Source organism: Opisthocomus hoazin, chromosome 3 (assembly GCF_030867145.1).
Source record: "Opisthocomus hoazin isolate bOpiHoa1 chromosome 3, bOpiHoa1.hap1, whole genome shotgun sequence".
Taxonomy (NCBI): domain Eukaryota; kingdom Metazoa; phylum Chordata; class Aves; order Opisthocomiformes; family Opisthocomidae; genus Opisthocomus; species Opisthocomus hoazin.
Genome location: NC_134416.1, coordinates 10,511,954 through 10,529,508, shown reverse-complemented (window position 1 = coordinate 10,529,508; position 17,555 = coordinate 10,511,954). Strand labels below are relative to the sequence as shown.

The following is a 17,555-nucleotide window of genomic DNA, read 5'->3' as shown; positions in this document are numbered from 1 at the left end:
CCCCCTTCAAATCTACTTTAAAGCTCTTTCGATGAGCCCTGCTAACTTCCATGTGAAGATCCTTTTCCCCCTTTGAGACAAGTGTACCCTGTCTGTTGCAGCAGTCTTGGTGTTGTGTAGACCTGACTCATGATCAAAAACCCCAAAATTCTGCCAGTGATGCCACGCTCAGAGGCAGGTATTGATCTGCTGGCCTTCCTGTTTCTTCCCTCATCGTTCTCTGCAACTGAAAGGACAGAGGAGAAGGGTACTTGTGCTCCTGATCCCTTAATCAGTTGTCCCAAGGCCCTGAAGTTTGTCTTGACCACCCTTGGACTTCTTATTGCAACTTCATCGCTCCCTACATAAAAAATCAATAATAGATAAAAATCGGACGGCCATACCAGGGTAGGAAGCTTTCTCTTCACATCTTCAACCTGGGCCCCAGCGAGCCAGCAGACTTCCCTAGGAAGTAGGTCCGGAGTGTATATTGGGCCTTCTCTTTCCCTCAGGAGAGAGTCTCCTATGACAGTGACCCATCTTTTTTTCTTTATGGAAGCAGTTTTGACACAGGGCTTAGCCTGACGTAACCTTGGAGACACCTTCAAGCTACATGAAGCATCGTCCTCGTTGTTGTTTGGTTCCACCTGCAGAGCCTTGTACCTGTTCTGCGAGGGCACCTGGGAGGGTGGGACAGTCACAGAGGAGACATGCCTGCTGCGCCAGGCAGGATCTTGTTGCCATTGCCTCCTGTCACTTAAGTCAGTCTCTTCATCCCCCAGCCTGTATTGATGTTGGGGCAACCCCCAGTGTCGATACAGGCTGGGGGATGAAGGGATTGAGAGCAGCCCTGCCAAGGACTTGGAGGTACTGGTGGATGAAAAGCTGAACATGAGCCACCAATGTACGGTCACAGCCCAGAAGGTCAACCGTATCATGGGCTGCATCAAAGAGAAGGGTGGCCAGCAGGTTGGGGGAGGGGATTCTGCCACTCTGCTCACCTCTGCTGAGACCCCACCTGGAGTCCTGCATCCAGCTGTGGAGCCCTCTAGCACAGTAAGGACATGGACCTGTTGGCAGGGGCCCAGAGGAGGGCCACGAAGATGATCCGAGGGCTGGAGCACCTCTCCTGTGAGGACAGGCTGAGTTGGGGCTGTTCAGCCTGGAGAAGAGAAGGCTGCTGGGAGACCTTATTGCAGCCTTCCAGTACTTAAAGGGGGCTTATAAGAAAGATGGGGAAAAACCTTTTTAACAAGGCCTGTTGTGACAGGACAAGGAGCAATGGCTTTAAACTAAGGGAGGGTAGATTTAGGCTGGGTATGAGGAGTAAATTTTTTACCATGAGGGTGGTGAAACAATGAAACGCGGTGCCCAGAGAGGTAGTGGAGGTCCCGTCCCTGGAAATATTCAAGGTCAGGCTGGATGGGGCTCTGAACAACCTGATCTAGTTGAAGACATCCCTGCTCATTGCAGAGGGGCTGGACTAGATGACTTTTAAAGGTCCCTTCCAGCCCAAACCATTCTATATTTCTGTGAAGTCAGTTTAGCCAGGCGGAGAGAGAATAGGCGACCCTCTCTAGCAGGTGTCCAGCCTGCCTGCCGGGTCTGTCCCAGGGAAGGTAGGGTGGGGTTCTAGCAGTCTGTCTCCCTCCTAGACTCCCTGATACCCCTCAACCTACTCCCCCCACCCAGGAGCTCTGTCACTAAGCAGAGGAGTTCCTCTCCCTGGGCCCACCTCCCACCGGTGGGCTCGCTGCTGCTGTCTGGAGCTGGCGTAGGAGCAGAGCCCACTCCTGAGCCTGGCCCTGGGGCAGCAGCGTGTTCCCACCAGAGCTCTGTCTGGGGATCTGCGTCAGTTGTGGTGGGTGCTGAGCTTATAGAGACCACGGCTTTCTGCAGGGTGGATACCGTTGCTCCCTGGTCGGGCGGCAGAGCAGCAGTGCCCTTCCTGCGCGCCGACTGTCGCGTCGCACCCTGGTCACTGCTTTTATAGGTGTGGGGGCTTGGCTGCCATTGCTCGTCGCCCTGCCCAGGTCTGATCAGCTGCTGTTGCGCAAGCTGCCAGCCGGGTCTCTAGGTTCCTCTGAGGTTCCTCCAGCTCAGGAATCCCCCATGTGCACCACGCTGGAGCACTCCTGCTCCTACAGCACCGGAGCTGCTTACCTTACAGCCTCTAAGTAAAGCACTAGACGTATAATACTTGTATATCTCTGAGATTTCTGTTCGCACACCTGTAACATTTAATGGTGACTTAAGAACAGACGAAAGTAGCAACACTGTGTTCTGTAAGAAAGGCTTCCAGTGCCTGACTAGTTACAAATTAACAGATGTCACAAATTTAACTTTGAAATGGTATATTTACAGGAGGGTAAAATTAGAAAGTTTTAGGATTCAAACAGGAAAGCGAGTGTCATGAAAAGACTCTGTAAAGCCGTTTAGCTGAAATGAACATGCAAGTATTATGCCCTAAAATAAATCATAGTTTTCTTTCTCATCTGTTTTGACCTCATAAATATATTCCTTGTGTTTATAAGGCTTTTTTTATAAAGAGAAGGGTTGTATATCTCTTTCCTTCTGTGATTTCATTCCATTTTTATCTAGGGTTTTTTGGAAGCAATCTCCCAGATTACCAGAGATCAGAGATTATGATGTTCATCATGGGAAAAGTACCTGTTTTCGGGACAACTTCACAATCACTGGATACTAGTCACCTTGGGTTTGTAGATCCTACACTTTTTAATTTCTAATTAAAAAACTAGTTTTTAGAATCCTGATAAATTAAGGAGTGAAAAAAAAAGTAAAAGAAGTGAAATGCACATTCTCGCTTGTTGCTTGTTAGGGGCTGTATTAAATGCCATGCAGAATCAAGGCAAGCATAGTGTCAGCAGTATGAAATCGGTCTCCAAACACATTACTGATAGAAAATACCTGATTGGAATGCAATTGATTTTGCACTAAAACTTTTCTTCTTTCCACATCTGTACAAATGTTTCTGAAATTATCTACTTAATGGTGGTGAGTTCCATAACTTCTTATATGTGTGTTTTGTGAACAAGGAAAGTTGAACTATGACTACGTTTTTTGGAATAGCTGCATAACTTACGAGTGGTTTTTGGTTTTTCTTCATTCTGTGCAAGCTGATTTCAGATTAAGAAATAAACTGCAGAAAGTTCCAGTGAATTGGTTTTGGTTTAGTTTTTTCCTATTTTTTTTAGAAATAGGAAGAAGCTGTAGGTGGGCAGACTCCTGTAATAAACCCATAATTAAAAAGCTGCCATACGCTGAAGTAATATTTTGCCCTGTAACATCAATAATTATGTTTAAAGACTGCTTTCCCTCAGTAGGACGAAAGTCACTGAAGAGGTTGCAGCTATTCTTTTCAGGTGTGCATGGATACTTTGTACCGCCTGTGTCTGATTTCCTGCTAGCTTAAGTAGGAAGTCATTGTCATTCTCCTGGCTTCTTGGTAGGTTTTCACACAGTGTTGTGTCCCTGCAGTATGGGACACTATTCCATGGAAGACAGAAATCTCCCTATGCCAGGCAGTTACCACTCATTAAGAAGGTATTTGAAATACAGACCCATTTAGAATATGTATTTGGGTTACCAGTTGCTGTGGTGTTTTTTTTGGTTTTTTAGCTATACAGTTTTACTTTATGGGATTCTTTGTAAACATGAGACTGAGTAGTATGTTAATATGATGTGCCTGTGTCATTCTGAATGAAGCAGGCTTTCTGACTGCTGATACAGTCTTGCATTATTTAACCTGAGAATTTGGTCTCTGCTACACGAGACGTTTGAATGATACTGCCAACTAGATGTAGCCAGGATTATAGCCAGTGGACGTGGAAGTTTCCACTGTTATTGTAGGGGCCAAATTTTGTGAAGAGGCGTGCTCTTTCCTTACGCTGTTTGGTGAACAAAGGGGTTTATACCTTCTTTACTTTTTTGAAAGAGTCTCTTTGAATGGAGCAATTTATTCCAAGTGTACTTTTACCTTGCAAGAACAGTGCATATGTGACTATATACTGATAGGTATTTAATCAGTAGATGGAAAATGAGAATATGTAAAGAACAAATTAAGTGGTTTTCTGTGTACCTTCCTGTGATCGGGAAAAATGAGGGTTCTTTCAGTTTTTCTTGCTGATTTTACAAATTACTTTTTTTCAGTCTCAAAGTTTTGGGGTTTGACTTAAACAAGAAGTGTCCTGGTTTCTTAAAAAGACTTGATTACATTTTAATTTAGAAGAAATTCGGAGTGCTGATGCTTGTGAAAAATGTCAAGTGTGTAGTGATTGAACATTTCAGATACAAATGGATTTCTGAATGAAACATGAAGATCTACATCTGCTTCACCGTGTATCATTTACTGTTTTTTCAGCTGTGTGTGTTTCATTTTTTAAGCCTTCCTATAAACATCCCTTTCAAAAACATTTAGTTACTGCGCCTCATTTAGAGGTCTTTGCCCCTTATTTGTGGTCATCCAGCATCCCTTCCAAGACTGCTGTATTCACTTGTCAAAATCGCAGTTGTTCGAGTATTGTCTGGAGTCAAATAATATTTTGAAGGCATGCAAAGAAACTAATTTTCAACTTTTTTCCAATTGTAGGGATTTGGGAACTAGGAGGATTCAGATCATGTTATTGAGATCATTACTTATGGTAAGCCTTCTGTGTTCAGTATATTATATTGTAAGCACACAGTGTTTCACTTTGTGCATACATTTGTACTTATAAGCACAGTATTACAACTCTGTGTTATGAAATGAAACATGCCTTCATATTATGTAGATATGTAGTTCTACTGGGTAAAATTGTGACAGCATTTTCCCAACTTACATCACAAGCAGCTCAAGAAGTGTTCCTCCATCTCTTAGAGCACTTTAGTGAATATCAGTTATAATTGGATCTGCAGATCCAAAAGAACATCACAGAGTGGGTTGAGTTGACTAGTTCTGCCAGCAATGCTAGCAACATGAAAGTGAAATCACTTTTGTCTTTGACACCAGAAGAGCTGTAATTAGTAGAATGACTAGTGTTTTTAAAACTATAGGAATAGATGCCTGTCTCCAAGCCCTTAGAGCCTCAAGCACCCCTGTTCTTCCCTTCCTAGTATTTCCCAAGTTTCTTGTAAGGTATAAATTAACTGTTTTATAACAAATACATTTTTCAGCTGTAAATCTTCAAACATTGTGATGGTAGGAGTCAGAAGTGGGTAGTAAAGGAGGCTCTTGCCTGTAGAATCCTGGCCTATTTTGTTGCAGAAGCTGAAAACTGTTTAGTAACTTGAGTAGGAGATAGAGCATAAAGAATGATTTAATGTCTAAAGCAGTAGAATACCTTCCTGGAAAATGAGTTCCTGTCGCTGCTTTGACATGAAATTTGTGTGTTGTGTTAGGCAAATCACTTAAACCGTTCTTTGCTTGTCAGAATATGAAATCCTAGATTCTGGCTTGCAGAAGAGCTGTGCATTTACAGTTGCAATTTAAGGATAGAAGACATGTTAGAAAGGACCTCAGGGGGTCATTTTGCACAGTCTTCATTAAAGATAGACTCAGCTATGCCTAAACTGTTCCTGACAATGTTCGTCTCACCAGTCTTAAAAATTTCCATTGAAGTCAGTAAGAATTGTTCCAATTATTTGGGGTGCTGTGTAGGCTGTAAGTATGCCTTAAGGGATTCAAATTGTGCATGTGGAAGGAATTTAAGATTTTTGACACTGAATTTTGTTTTGGATCCTCTTTTAGAATATGGAAGTAAAATCCCATCATGGCATAAAGATGTGAAAATGAATGTTTTGCAGCTTAATGAATTACTCAGACATTGATAAACATTGTGGAAAAAATGTGGGAAGGATTTGTGTTCAGAGCAAAGCTTTTGTTGTAGTATAGTCTGCACACATTAAATAAAGAACTAGAAACTACTGAACTTTACCTGTTCTGTGTACTGAACTGAGCATTCTATGTCATGTGTTCTTTACAAAGCAATAATACTTTGTAACATAATTAGTCTGTTGTCATGCATACCTACAGACAGACAATTTAATGTTGTTTAGGCAATTAAAATCTGGCACTTCGTTAAAGGTATGCGCTTTTATTTGCAGCCTTAGACCTTGTAATATTAGTAATTTTCCATTTTCAAAATGATTGATTAGATAACTTCATGTGCCCTCATGCTCTTCTGCCCACCAGTTCCTTTCAACATATTCAGTTATGCTGTAGGACTAGGGCTTGCTGCCATGTTGTGGTTTAACCGTGGCAGGCAGCAAAGCACCATCCAGTTGTTTCCTCATTCTTCCCCAGAGGGACGGGTGAGAGAATCAGAAGGGTACGAGTGAGAAAAGTGGGTTGAGATGAAGACAGTTTAATAAGTAAAAAAAGGAAACAAAGAAAAACAAAATGAAGAAAGAAGAAAAACAAATTAAAAAAACAAGCAAACAAAAAAACAAACAAAGAATCAAACAAAACCCCCACTCAAGCAAACTGCAAAAAACCCCACCCAATACCCAATTGCTCGCCACCAGCCAGCTGATAACCCAGCCAGTCCCCAAGCAACAGCAGCCCTTGCAAACTGCCCCCAGTTTTATTGCTGAGCGTGATACCGTATGGCGTGGGATATCCCTTTGGTCAGCTGGGGTCAGCTGTCCCGGCTGTGCCCCCTCCCAGCTGCTTGTGTGCCCGCCGCCTCCCCGCTGTCAGGGCGGTGTGAGAAGCTGAAAAAGCCTTGGCGCTGTGTAAGCGCTGCTCAGCAATAACCACATCATCCCTATGTTATCAATACTGTTTCGGTCACAAATGCAAAACACAGCATCATATATGCTAGTATGAAGAAAATCAACTGTCCCAGCCGTAATTCATACAACACAGTTCACATGTGAAAGCTGTAATGACATGGAATATGCAGAATGCAGATACAATTGTTATGCAGAAACTTATATAAACATATGATTGCTTTTATTATACTTGAATCTGGGATTATTTTGTTCCCCTCCTCCTCAACAGCTTATGCTTGGCATTCTCTGAATCCTCTTTGTGTCTTGAGATTGTAATAGTCTGGTAACCTCCACTTTAAGGAACAGTAACTTTTTAAACATTTCTGACTGCTGTAAATGTTCAGCTGATGAATATTTAAATTGTCAGATTGAAGTTAACTTTTCCTTGTGTGCCTACAGAGCTTGCTTTAAATATAAGCAATCAGGTGAGGCAAGGCAGCAGTAGTATTAGTTTTAAAAAAGAAAAAACAACACCATGGTACTAGATTTCTAAGTGATGTTTGCTGCTTGCTTTCTTTTTTGCAATAAAGTATTATCCATACATGTTTAAGATGCACAACATAGGCCTGATTTTTCTATTTTTCTTCACTTTGGTATACTCAGTGCTGTGTATGAGCAGCTCAGAGCCTGAAATGGAAAGGTCTCTGTTGGAAATATTACCGTCTTCATTTTATGTCTTGCAACTTTTCATAGGCTGTTTCTCAAAAAAAAAAAAAAGATTCATGAATGGTACCTTTATTTTTTTTATTTTGGGTGTGTTGGTAGAGGAGGGTTCCTGAGAAATACCACTTTAAAACAGATGAGGGAGTTCATTTGAACATGAATATTAAAGTCCTGCCAAATTCATAGTGAGGTTAGGAATTTTGAAAGCTAACAGAGTAGTGCCCTTTGAATCCACCCTTCAGGTGCCAAAGCAAGCCCACTAAAAAGTGAGTGACAGCTGCAAGTAGTTCTTACAATGCACTAATGACACACATTAATTTTACTTCTGACAATGAACAGGTGACTTCAGGATACAAAGCAACAACGATAACTAATGCACTTCCTCCCCCGTTTCTGGACCCGTTACTGTCTCCTTCACTCATGGAGGACTCTGAGCTGAGGCAGCTAGTCTTGGAAATACTGCATAATCTCATTGATCGGCATGACAACAGGGCAAAGCTCAGAGGGATACGGTAATTCTTTTTCTTTGCTTTGGCCTACTTGAAATTCTTGTTTAAGATCTGAAGGATAACTAATGTTGATTTTTAAATGTTTTTCCTAATATGAAATGTTAATGTACTGGTTTTGGTAAACGCACAGTGCTCAGTGTCATTTATTGATCGCAAGGCTTTTGCAGGTAAGCCTTACTGCGTGATGTCTTAAATGACCATTGTAAATATCTGCTAGTTTAACTGTGGAAGGCAGAATACAGTATTTTACGTAGAGAAAAAAATAATATGTGGTTGTCATAATTCTGTCTATGGTTCTTTGTCTTCAACTGAAATTTGAATGTCATTGTTAAACATGGATATAATTAAAATGGAAATTGCTTCAAGATTTGTTTGAACATTCATGTATTTCACATCCTCTTTCCCTTTCAGCTTCTTTTTGCTAAAACGACATTTTTGCTTCCTTTGCAGAATAATACCAGATGTTTCTGATCTAAAGATAAAACGAGACAAAATTTCAAGGCAAGACGTGAGCTTCATGAAGAAGGTAATAGAATGAAAAAGTTAACTTTTCTGTCTAGAAAGAAGATAAAGTAACTGAACCTGTTGCTTTGCTTTTCTTTTACAACTGTGTTTTTGCAACAAGTTGCAAAGATCAGTATTGAGTGATTTGAATTCACATTACAGTGATTTGAATGTTGAGGTGCTCTAGATACTTGGGAGGTGGTTCCATGAAATAAAATTTGCATTTATGTCTTCAGTGAAAATTGTTGCATGTGTGAAACTAAGAACAGTGTATATCTAAACCATGATTCTGAAAAGACCTCCCTATACTTAGATGCCTGTGCAGCATTTCATTCGTGCTCAGTAGTAGGTTTTGATTTGTGTGGCTTTTATTTTGCTGGATTTTCAGATTTTTTTCAATTTTAAAATCTTATTTAAAAGCTCTGGTACAGGGTCTTGTGTCTTATGTTTTAAGTAAAGATGTCAGAAAGTTGACTTGGAAGAAAAAATGCACCTCCTTACAAGATTGTTTCTACAGGACATTGTGCCAGTTGACCTCTGAGTGTGTTTGGCTGTAAAAAAAAAAAAAACAGATTTTTTTTTTTTAAATGATGTTCAGATGGAGTGGAATTACTTCTTTACAGTAAACATGTTTTCTACATGGGAAAAATGCATATAGTTATTAGTGTGCTCTGTCATTCATGACTATAGTTTATCTATGTAGGTATGTTTGTTAAGAAAAAATGCAAATGACTGAAGTCACGCTTGAGAACGTTTTAGAATGTTTATCACTGTTACCTGCCTGTAGAAAATATGTTAAATTTCTCAGAGATATCCCATGCTGCTTTGTTTTTGTTTGCTATTAGCTGTGAAATAAAAAATGTGTGTCTTCAGAGTGCTGATTTAATCTAATATTCTAATTCTAAAAATCAGAAGAATTGCAGTTTAACTTGTCCAGAGGCAAAATACTACATATGTAATAATATGCAAAATAGAGTTGTGCAGGTTTCAAGTAATGTTGCAGGTACTTGTGCTTGATAAGTTGGTACAGTTGGGATTCCTTGCGGTATATTTACACCTGTGTTGATTAATACTGGAATAATACAAATGTAAAGAATACTCCAGCTTTGGCAGTTCTTAGTAATGTATCTTTGTAAAAACTGAATTAAATTTTAATTAATTTAATATCAAGGGTTTAAAACCGTTTGGGTAAGCTATATTTGCTGATTTTGCTAAATTAAAATTTTAATCGTTAAGCTAAATATTTGAATTGTTAACACTCATCGGAAAAAGAGGGTGGGAGGGGAAAAGAGACTCTTACCAGGTCAAGAAAAGATTATACAGTCTTCTAGAAAAAAAGGTATTAACCCTGTGGAATGAAGTCATTAGATAATTATCTATGTGATACTGTTTCACATGCATATGGTAAAACTGATGTTAATCAGCTAGTTTAGATGTGTATGTTTGCAGCCTACTCTTCCTAGATTGCTTGCATATTCAAAGGAGAGGGGTGAAGCACCTCCAGAAGTCCATTAAGATCTGAATGGCTGTCTGGGCTTGTTTGGTGTTATATGAGGATCCTAAGGCAATTGTGTATCATACTTAGGAATTTCAGTACCTAAAATTAAGTGGATTTAAACCAGACATAGGCACAAAACTCTCTCCATCTCAGTTCACCTTCTCAAGCCAGCAGGTTTATTTCTGTCCTTTCTGTAAAGGGAAATGTTGAACTTCTTGCATTTTGCAATATTCCTGAAAGATGCTACATGTCGAGAAAATCCACATAATTTATTTTCATATCTAGGTGCAATTCTTTATCAGTGGGATGAAGAATTTCATTACTTTTGTTTTCCAAATACACTGTGTCTTTAAGCAGCTAACCTTTACTGTGCTTATTTCATAGTAGCTTCTGTGCTTTACTGTTAGCTCTGTATCCCTCTTTTCTAAATAAAACATATATTTAAACGACTATAGATCTTATTTTAGAATTAATAAGAAGACTAACATCATCTCTATTATTTCTGAAGTAAGTATGTCCTGCTTGAAAAACAGATATTAAAAATGAGTTTTCTTTCTCCTAAAGCTGAACTAGTACTTGTAGAGGTAAAGCATCAATCCTTAGACCTTGAAAATGAAGTGTGTCAACTGATACAGACCTGTATCCTCTACAGATTAAGAAAGTTGGGGTGGTACCAAGTCACGTGTTGCATGCAAAATCTGCTTCTTAACCTGCCTTTCTGTATTTTAAATTTTCGTGTTGAAATAATAGTTTCTTTACAAAGATTTGTTTGAGCACACTGTTACGAGGAAAGGAAAGATATTTGTGAAGTTGAGGGTCTTTCATTAGATAACCTATGTACTTCACTAGAGCTAGAGCCTCCCTGTGCACAGTGTAAATGAGCCCTACTCATCCTCTGAAACACCCTCTAGAAGAATATTTTCTTGTTTTGCTATTCAAGGAGGCTTGTTTCATGAATGAATTTGATGTCTTCAGAAGAATAACTCTTTAAACTCCTCAGTTACCTGAACTTTCTTGAGAATGTTTCATGATCTGCTTTTTATTTCCTCCTTTTCACAAATGGGCATTTTTTAATGAATATTTAGATAGAAAATGAATGCCAGTGTCTGACACACAGTGCAGTATTCATGTGTGATTGTCTGTGTCATCTTCCCCATCTGTACACTCATACATAAAACAGAGCAGTACTGTATTTATAAAGAAGTTGCTGTGACGGTAGTAATCTAATAGTTTCCTCGATTAATCATGTGCTTGGAATCATTTAGGTCGGAAAAGACCTTCAAGATCATAGAGTCCAACCGTGTCAACAAGTCAGACTTGTTTGTGTATGTGTGTGTATGTATGTATTTTATCCTTTTTTGTTTTTTTTTAATTCTCTATCTAAAATGATCTAACATAGAAGATGGTCCTACTTGGAGCAGGGAGTTAATATGCTTTCTAACCTAAATTATTCTGTGATTTTAATATTCCTTTTCTGTTTTTTTCTTTTGTAGCATGGTCAGCAGTTGTACAGACACATCTACTTAGGCTGTAAAGAAGAAGACAATGTCCAGAAAAACTTTGAGCTGCTGTTTACATCTCTAGCTCTTACCACGATTGAACTGGCCAACGAAGAAGTGGTTATTGACCTCATTCGGTTAGCTATTGCTTTGCAGGTATGAGTCTGCATCAGTGTTGGGTTCACTTATTGACAATTCATATTTGTAAATGGAGATGTGGATAACTTTTTTGTTTCCATATTGGTCCTCAAATTGGAAATCACATCATGCAGTCCTAATTTTAGCAATCCATTAAGGAAGTGCACTTTATACATAACACTTATTAATAGGGAAGCTTCAACTAATGAGATCTGTTGCAAACTTCTACAGCATGTTCTCTTCAGGAAATATAGCAGATGTGGAAATCTGTTGAAACATTTCCTAAAATCACCGATATATTCATTAGCAGATTGACAAAGTATTCTTACAACCTGCAGTCTTGAGTCCATGTTCTGTATAAAATAAATGAATTGTCCTTACCTTGATAGAAAGCTTTTGGTTAATTGATTCACTGGAGGTGTTTGTCAAGCCAGGCTGTTAAATCTTACCTTAGAGTAAAATTCTATCAGTGTGTTGACAGGCTTTGTTCCTTAACATTTCCTTTACAGGATCAAACTTTATTTCGTACTTGCATATAGTCCTCAGTGAAACTGTATAACTTAGTCGGTTTATCTGTGTTGAAATTTAAGCATGCCGAAAATGCACCGCTAGCATGTGCAATGGAAATTTGATGAAATTGTGTCCTGTATTCCCAGTTCACTCTCTGACATTAGTCTTATTCCCTAATGTGCACAGGCGTTGTGAAACATCTGAAATGCAGAGTGCATCTTTAATTTTAAAATATGTCACCAAACCAATGTCTTAGTCATTGTGTGTTTTACGAGAACAAAAGTAATACAATCTAAATAAACATAGAACTGCTAATAAGCATTAAATGATTCCTGTTGTGGTACTATGTCTGTGACTCACAAGAGTGATTTTTATTATTAAACTACTGTTTCTAGTTTTCCTGAAAAAAAGTTATGATCAGCAGGTGATAAGGACAAGAGACAACTGGTCATTAACCACTACTGTCTTTCTGAGAAACAGAAGTTTGAGTTGAGTAGACTTACTTCTCTTCATAGGGATTGAATCCTTCAAGCTCTCTTCACTTCAGATCAATATACACCTAATTCAGGAGTGAGCTGAAAGATTAGGATTTTGAGATGAGATGTATTACATGCTAAGTAATACCAAATAGTCATCATAGGTCAGCTAGTGTTACTACTAATAATTTTGACTTCCATATATTCAGAACAGCCTGTTAGCTGTGGGGAGTGTAATGCTGTCCTTTATATTTCAGGACCTTGCCATCATCAATGAGGATAATCTGCCGATGTTTAATCGTTGTGGTGTCATGGCATTGGTTGCAGCGTATCTAAACTTTCTGAGTCAGATGATCGCAGTTCCTGCCTTTTGTCAGCATGTCAGCAAGGTAACACATATTGAAGTAATTTAAGTCATTTAGAACTGTACACATTCTACTGTAAAATGGGTAAATAACTTCTGTCAAGTAGTTGCTTGTGGTGTTGATCTCCTGTATTTGTGTCCACCAACATTGCTCTTTGTCTTTGGTCTCTGATGGCATTACTTGCTGACTCTTAAAATTATGCACAGAACGTTCTTCTCTCAAGGTGTAGCATTTTTGTTTTATTTATGGTACCATATGTAATGGGCTAAATCCCCGTCTGGTATAAGACTTTACAGCCTCACAGGCTTTGGTAAAACAGTACTGACATGCACAAGACCACGAGAAGCAGATTTTTATTCTAAAGGGTGAGTGCCACAATCTCTGTGTCTGGTTAAAAGAAATTATAAAGGCTACATTTGTGCTGAGGCAGATGTGAGTGAAGAACTGGTAATCTGTTACAGCAGAACCTCTTTAAGCAATTTAGTCACTGGAGAAAATAGCTACGGAACTCCTCTGTTTGTGCTATTTGTCCCTTTCTTTTTTCAGGTCATTGAAACTAGAAGTCTGGAAGCAGCGTATTTTCTACCAGAAACAATTTTCAAAGACAAATGCAAGTAAGTAGATACAGAATGTGAATTAATGAACAGTGTAATGTGCCAGTTTACTATTAAAAATCGCACATCATTGAAATATGCTGCATATGTGAAAGATAATGTAGAGGTTTAATAGTGTGCAGGATAGGCAGAAGAAAACCAAACATTACTAGCATATATGTATATATGAAAAAATCTGGTTTTCAGACTTTTTTTATTGTAGTCAGAGGCACTTCATCTGCAAAATATGATGATAGTGTAAATGCTAACACAACCAAATGCATTTTCACTGAATCACAGAATGAGTGAGGTTGGAAGGGACCTCTGGAAAGTGTCTAGTCCTACTCCACTGCTCAAGCACAGGCACCTGGACCAGGCTGTCTAGGACCACATCCTTTGGCTTTGGAATATCTTGAAGGATGGAGACTCCACAACCTCTCTGGGCAACCTGTGCCTGTGCTTGGTCACTGTGACAGTAAAAAAGTGATTCCTGATGTTCAAACAGAACCTCCCGTGTTTCAGTTTGTGCCCATTGCTTCTGGTCCTGTCACTGAGCACCACTGAAAGGAGCCTGGCTCTGTTGTCTTTCCACCCTCCGTCCCTTATGGTAGTCGTACACATTGATAAGATCTACCTTCTTTTCTGCATGCTGAACCATCCCAGCTCTCTCAGTCCTTCTTTATTGGAGAGATGCTTCAGTCCATTAATCCACGTTAGTGGCCCTTTGTTGGACGCTCTGCAGTAAGTCCATGTCTCTCTTGTCCTGGGGATCCCAGCACTTGACACAGTGCTCCAGGTGTGGCCTTACTGGTGCTGAGTAAGGGGGAAGAATCTCCTCCCTTGACCTGCTGACAGTACTCCTCCTAATGCAGCCCAGGATACCCTTAGCCTTTTTTGCCACAAGGACACATTGCTGGCAGATGGCAAATACTATTGCTCTGCATTTTTTTCTATTTTACAGAGATCATATTCTCTCAAAATGGGGCCAGAATAGGTGAGGTATGTATTTCAGATAACCAAGAAGTGTTAGGATAATTTAAAATATTACAGAGATGTTTAAAGGACTCCTTTTGGGGTGTATGTTCATTCCTAAAAAAAGGAGCAAGCTTTATTTCCATCAAATCATTGCCTTTGACCCTTTTTGGTTGCTTGCATAGACATTGGAAAAATATTTTACTTAATGAACAAATCTCTGCTGGTAGATAATAACTTCAAATACATATTTTGACAGTCTTCCAAAATCCTTAGAGAAGCATGAAAAAAATTTATTTTTCCTGACAAACAAGATTGCAGAATCATTAGGAGGCAGTGGATACAGTGTGGAAAGATTGTCAGTTCCATATGTACCCCAGGTTACAGGTAAGTGGTGATTACTGGCAAACCTACTAAATACCAGTTATTAAGAATGCTTTCCTGATGTGTTTTGTGCTAATGCAAAGTAATGTGACTACTTGGCAACAAAATGTAATCATAGTATAATTTTGTTCTCTCAAGATGTTTTTCTTTTTCTCCTTAGCTATTGGACTGTTGCTAAGAAGTTTCAACTTTGTCCTTTTAAGATTTTTTTTTTTCCCCTTTAAATTCAGGAGGTGGGGCAGAAAGTTCTTGAACCCACTTCAACTCTTCTTAATGAAGTCTTTGCTTTCAAAAGAATACCTAAGATGATAGTGGTGATTATTAATGTTTTTCTGTATTAATTTGAATTAGCAGGTGAGGAAGGATTATATTAGTCAGCATACTTTATCCTTTTTATGTAAACACTGGATGGAATATACCCCATGCTTTCGCCATCTGACCTTAATGCTGACTTGAGTTATTTGCTTTAGTCAATTTCTCAATGAGTAGATGTTAATTTAATCAAGAATATTAGATTTTTCTGCCTTGGATACCTATGCTAGCTTAGTGTCAGGTAACACAGTGAAAATAAAGTGTGCCTGAGGAAGATTTGTGAGAGTTCATGAACATCCAGGGTGTATGAATAGCGTGCGAATGACTAGCTTAATATGTGCCATTGTGTGTTTTCTGCTTTTAATATTTTTTCAACAGCCAATTGAGCAACTTACTGAAAAACAAATGTTTGAAGCATTTATTTTACTAACTGTGCATGTTTTGTTGCTTTATGTAACTGGTAAGTATTGTAATAGACTAGGGGACATCCCAGTCTGAAGCATGACCTTTTTAGAAATAGAAGTTCCTAGCAGGAAAGTATGATTCCTATGTTCTGTAGCTCATGCATAGGAAGAAACTTAGTACATATGGACAGTGAATGCCAGATCTGTCACACTTGCAGTATGATTCAGAGACATCGCCACCTGCTCTCGAATAAGCTTTTTTGAATAGCTACTATGGGAGGTATATGCTATGTTCCCTAGAAAAGCAGACGTAGTTTTGTCCCATGTGCTGAGACACAGCTGCAGTGTCTGTGTTTTCTGTTGCTGGTTGTCATCTTCTAAAAAGGCAAATGTTGCTCTACTTGACAGATTATTTCTTCTGGCATCCAAAAAAACAGTTAACATTATGTTTTAGTATTGGCAGAAGAGGTAGGTAGCAAGTAAGGAAATATTTTCAATTTTTACTGGCTTCGAGTGAATGAATGAGAATAGAATGAGACAGATAGCCTGGTTGGAAATTAATGTTAAGCCTCTTCCAGAAAATGAGATGTGTTTATACCCAGATGACCTTGCTAGGTTTTTATTGGGTACTAGCATAAAAATGCATACCTACACAGGAAGATAAGTAAGTTCTGACAAAGGTAAGCAAGTTTAGCTGCAAGTTTGTGGTTAACTGCCTCTTCAGGTGATGAGAAACAGACGTATTTAATGCTAAATCTTTTGAGTATGTGAATCAGATCGCTGGGGTTTTTTGTGTTGTAGTCTTTTGCAAAGAGCGGTAACCAAAAGTGGTTTCGTGTCTGTTACCATATCTGATAGGGATCATTAATCCCTAATCCTGTGAGAAACTGAGCTTCCAAGGTTTTCATTTAACTAAATCAGTACCAAAGTGAATATTTTGGAATTCTAAAACTTTTCATTTTCATTTATATGTTTAATTTCTACAATTATGTTATAATGTTAGATTATAATGTTTCAAGATATATCAATAATTTTAGTAAAAGATGAATCCATTTTTTTCTATATTCCTGTAAGAGTTATGGTTAAACCTCAATAAACAATAAAGATTTTATCCTAATTATTTCTAGTATTTCTGAATATTACTGATGTAATGCTTAACAATGACTTATAAACATAAAATCATCATTGTGTCTCTGTTTCAGTTTTTGGTACTTCTTATCAGTTTGAAAGACATTCATATTTGCAAATTTTTCACCTTATTTGGGGTAGGAGGGAAGCTGATAATGTGAGTGTACATTTAATAATTTTTTTGTCTCTACGTATGTATTTTTTTGTAACTTAGCTCTATTTCCATCAGGCAAAAAAACTCATAAATGCAGACATAAATCAAAAGGTAAAAATGAGTTGTAGGTCAGCCTGCTCTTCTGCTAGCTGTTGTGTGTGTGTAGGAGATGCATAGTCAAAAATATGCTTTTAGAAGGCATTTAGACCAGAAATTGTGCTGTACTTAGTGTTTCCTTCTGCTTTTTTTTATCTCCTTGATATATGTGTAGTAATGTTAGCTGCTGCAGGGTTTTCCTTTGTGTTTAGTCTTGATTTGGAACTCTACAAGGTTAGCTTCCTATTTTCTTTTCCTGGGCAGTTGGTAAGGCCATAGGTGTCACTTTTGTGATAGTCTTAGTTACCTCTGAGTGAAATTACAAGAACTTGGTAGAAGTTGGAAGAAGCTCTCAGCTGTTTAGAGAATGACGATTCATTTTACTCAATGGCTGTTCAGCATAAAGGTCACAGAATCACAGAATGATGGGGGTTGGAAGGGACCTCTGGAGATCATCTAGTCCAGCCCCCCTGCCAAAGCAGGGTCACCTAGAGCAGGCTTGCACAGGACCCTGTCCAGGTGGGCTTTGAGTATCTCCAGAGAAGGAGACTCCACAACCTCCCTGGGCAACCTGTTCCAGTGCTCCATTAGTGGAGCAAG

General features: G+C 38.8%; 1 protein-coding gene across 5 annotated transcripts in view; it reads left to right on the top strand.

Annotated features, from left to right (window-relative positions):
* EFR3A (EFR3 homolog A) overlaps nt 1-17,555 on the top strand; it is an 88,988-nt gene that overhangs the window by 59,068 nt on the left and 12,365 nt on the right. For all 5 annotated transcript variants that reach the window (XM_075415542.1, XM_075415541.1, XM_075415538.1 and 2 more), the window contains 8 exons: nt 2,581-2,695; nt 4,589-4,640; nt 7,753-7,925; nt 8,373-8,448; nt 11,418-11,579; nt 12,805-12,936; nt 13,459-13,526; nt 14,737-14,864. In XM_075415542.1, the coding sequence (XP_075271657.1) occupies nt 2,581-2,695; nt 4,589-4,640; nt 7,753-7,925; nt 8,373-8,448; nt 11,418-11,579; nt 12,805-12,936; nt 13,459-13,526; nt 14,737-14,864 (906 nt within the window). The remainder of the gene's footprint in view (nt 1-2,580; nt 2,696-4,588; nt 4,641-7,752; nt 7,926-8,372; nt 8,449-11,417; nt 11,580-12,804; nt 12,937-13,458; nt 13,527-14,736; nt 14,865-17,555) is intronic.